The following is a 3,617-nucleotide window of genomic DNA, read 5'->3' on the forward strand; positions in this document are numbered from 1 at the left end:
TTACTCAGAGTTCCAGATTAAAATGAACACAGATCTGTTGTTTTCAGATTGAACAGAGAATCAGGCTGCAGAGCTTCTAGAGATCCTGAAAATGATTTTCTCTGGCATCATTATATCGGTAGTCAGGTTCATCAATCTGATTTTAAGCAGAGCAGAGACACAATTAGGGAGAGCTGCTGATTTAAAGGTGAAACAGATTTACTGGGATATGCAACATGCAATAAAACATGTCTCTAATTTTACAAGAAAAAACATGCAATGCTATAATAAAATTCAACATATCTTTTGGTCTTTTTTTATATAGCTGTGCAGCAACCCAGAGTCAGCCAGACCCACAGGACACAGAATTAAAACTAAAATATTAGAAACCTGCAAGAATTAAAGCACAAATAATACAAATCAGTTTGGAAATTATTTTTGAAATATAAGGTTTAATATATAGACTTTGGCTCTCAATGATATATGGGACAAAGTACACCCTTTGATGTGGGTAGCATTAGAATACTGCTAATATGTGTAAAAGTTGTATGTTTTAAAAGAGTCAAGACACCTTCTGTTTGTTTTGTTGTTTTTATTTTCAACATTTAAATGTCTGGGTTCACTTGGTTCAATATAAACAGATTAGATTAATGAAGCTCCATCTGAAGGAAAAAGCCTTCCTCACTATATATACTGTGTTTGTTCATTTCTAAACATTTAAATATTGTTTTCTGGTATTTTTAAATCATTTAGATTAACTGTTATTTATTGGACAATTTATTTATCATATGAAAAGCTGTTTGAGCCTTTAGGTTAGTTTGTGCAGCTGTAAAGCATGGTGGTGGCCGCATCATGGTGTGGAATGGCTTTATAATGGTGCTGATTATGGGGAAAAATTATAGGAAAAACACTTTTTGTGAACTTCCTCCTGGTTAGAGTTGTGAGGGACTCCCATTTCCATTTGCTTTTGTGTTTTTAACGAAAATATGAATCTATCTGAGAAAGCTCAGGGTTCAGATCTCCGGCTCTACCTAAATGTTCTTAAACAGATAAATAAAGTTTTATTCAGAGGGAAAGAGTGGAAAATCTCTTTAATTTGTATAAATCTATAGACCTCACTTAATGCAGCGACGTGATTAAATTTTAACAGGAAATCCTCAGATTTCCTTCTATTTCACCCAAACTCTCATCATTTAAGTCCAGATCTGTTTAGCTGATTTATTAGAGCTGTTCTGCAGATCAGTTCCAGCTTTACAGCTCCATATCTGGTTCCTACATTGTCTGCGTTGAACTAAAGCTTTTTTCGGCTGCTCTCTGTGAGCAAATAATTTCCTCTTCCTTATCGGAGCCAAATGTTTGTAACAAGTTTCCCCCTGAGCTGCAGACAAACAGCTGAAACAGGATTCCAGAGAGTTTCCTCCCAGTCTGCTGGCTCTGCTCCCAGCTGCTCTTTCCCTCATTCTCACTGTTGTTTCTGGTAAAAGATAAGAACATCAGTTACTAAGCAGTGGGTGGGGGGGTGGGGGCGTATTTCCTCCTGCTTTTATCTGTTGCATGCAGTCATCACAGGGTTGGATAATTGTTTCTAATATTAACTCTTTGCTGTCATTTCAGAGCTGCAGAAAGAGGAAGATGAGGATGAGGATCTGCAGCAGCGGAGCGTCCCTGATGGTCCCAGCAGCACGTTCAGCCCTGATCCATCCCATCCCTACTATGATGTCGCTCGCCATGGAATCGTCCAGGTTTCAGGTCAGAGACTGGACTCACTTTTTGTTTTCCCTTTATTTTTAAATGTTTGATTCCCAGAAAATTAAATTATTTATTACTATAAATGTAATCCCAAGATTTAAGACACAAACCGATTTAATTTTAGAGCGTTTATTATTGGAAGATTTGAATAAAATAATCCAAAAATGCCTCCGCTCTAGCATTCTGGCAAATATCAGTCAGGCTCTGCATGAGTGAGCAGCAGCACCCTCTAGTGGATGGTTCTAACACTACAACAATTATAATTGATTAATCAATTAATCTGATGGCACCTATTTTACTCTGATTAACTATTAGTCCTCAAATTCTTATAGTTTGATTATTTATTTATATCCCCACTGTTCATATTTCAATATTATCATAAACTTTGAAGTAGAAATAAAACAGTTAAACAAACTAACTTGATTCATGAGATTGTCTAGGGTTTCCGTGGGTCATTAAAAAAATCATTAAAAGTCATTAAATTATTATTATTTTTTTTAAATTAAGGCCTTAATTGGCATTAAAATTAATTAAATGTTATTATTGTGGCATTTAAAATGCTTTAATAAAAAAAAAAGATGTTTATAAAAACAATTTCTTACTATATTCTTAGTTTCTTCTATTATATCAGATATAACTGGTTCTGCTTGTTTGTGCAGAACTGCTTCCTGTTTATCGTAAAGCTGTTTGTTCGGATAAGAAGCTGAAGGTGGAGAAAAAACTAGAAAATGGAAACTTTGACAAAAGTGTCTGGAAACGAGGATTCTACTTGTTCTTGTTGATGGCAGTAAAATTATTTCTAAGAGCAATAAAAGAAAATTAAAAAGCAGTAAATTAGAGTTACTGTATAAACCCTGTTGTCTCTATTATCAATAATTATACTACAAATGGGAAAAATATGAATGTAAAAGAAAAAATAAGCATTATTTGGATCTCAAAGATTTCCTCATTTGTTCTTTTTTTGAAGAGGGAAAAAGGCAGTTTTAAAAAAAGACAGTAGTTATCAGACATATGTTGTTTTTCCAACCAAACCCTTGCTCCAATGTTTCTCTGGTTTTCCTGTTTCCTGCTGCATGACAGGAAACTGCTTTAATTGGAACTAGTAATGGATTAACACTGATCAGACTGACGTATTTTCTAATTTAAAGGATTATTTTATTCAGTTGTGGAGATTTTGAAGTAGTTGATGTTGGTATAAAGTGCATCATTGGTCGCCGCTCCTGTTTACTAACCTGAAGCTGCGGCCTCCTCCTGCAGGAGACGATAACTATGGCAGGAAGCTGATTGTCTTCAGCAGCTGCTGCCTCCCGCCGTCGCACCAGCTGAACCACCGCCGCCTCCTAGAGTAAGCCCCAGACAGCGACCTGCAGAATGTTAACAAAGCTCTTCCCCTCCTGCTGGTTTTCACTGCTTTCCTCCTGCAGATACCTGAAGTTCACACTGGACCAGTACGTGGAGATGGACTACATTCTGGTTTATTTCCACTACGGCCTGAGGAGCAGCAACAAGCCGTCTCTCAAGTGGCTGCGTGAGGCCTACAGCGAGTTCGACCGGAAGTAGGTGACCGGCAGGAAATTCCCCATAATGGGAGCTTGAAATTAAAATCTCTGAAACCCTTAGAAACCTGATCTGCTCCGTCAGGAATCTCCAGACTATAGTTTGAGGCATTAAAGAGGCTGAAGGGAAACTTTTTAAAGCTGCCAATCATTAACCAGAGGTGGTTCTGCAGCCCTGTGATGTCACTACAGGAATCAGGAATGTGTTTTAAAGTCTCCTTAACGCTAGAATCTGACCGGCCGTCAGTTTGAATGGGAACATTTTCCCCAATGGAACTCATGAGTAGTGATGATGTCATCAACTGAAATGATTCTAGTGTTCGATATAAACTC

At 37.2% G+C, this 3,617-nt stretch overlaps 1 protein-coding gene across 1 annotated transcript in view; it reads left to right on the top strand.

The window, feature by feature from the left end:
* The window catches only part of arhgap8 (Rho GTPase activating protein 8), a 22,610-nt gene that overhangs the window by 4,749 nt on the left and 14,244 nt on the right, over nucleotides 1–3,617 (top strand). The window contains exons 2-4 of the mRNA XM_015383935.1: nucleotides 1,594–1,728; nucleotides 2,986–3,073; nucleotides 3,153–3,284. Of these exons, the coding sequence (XP_015239421.1) occupies nucleotides 1,594–1,728; nucleotides 2,986–3,073; nucleotides 3,153–3,284 (355 nt within the window). The remainder of the gene's footprint in view (nucleotides 1–1,593; nucleotides 1,729–2,985; nucleotides 3,074–3,152; nucleotides 3,285–3,617) is intronic.

This window comes from Cyprinodon variegatus, unplaced genomic scaffold (assembly GCF_000732505.1).
Source record: "Cyprinodon variegatus isolate N-32 unplaced genomic scaffold, C_variegatus-1.0 Scaffold298, whole genome shotgun sequence".
In the NCBI taxonomy this organism is placed as follows: domain Eukaryota; kingdom Metazoa; phylum Chordata; class Actinopteri; order Cyprinodontiformes; family Cyprinodontidae; genus Cyprinodon; species Cyprinodon variegatus.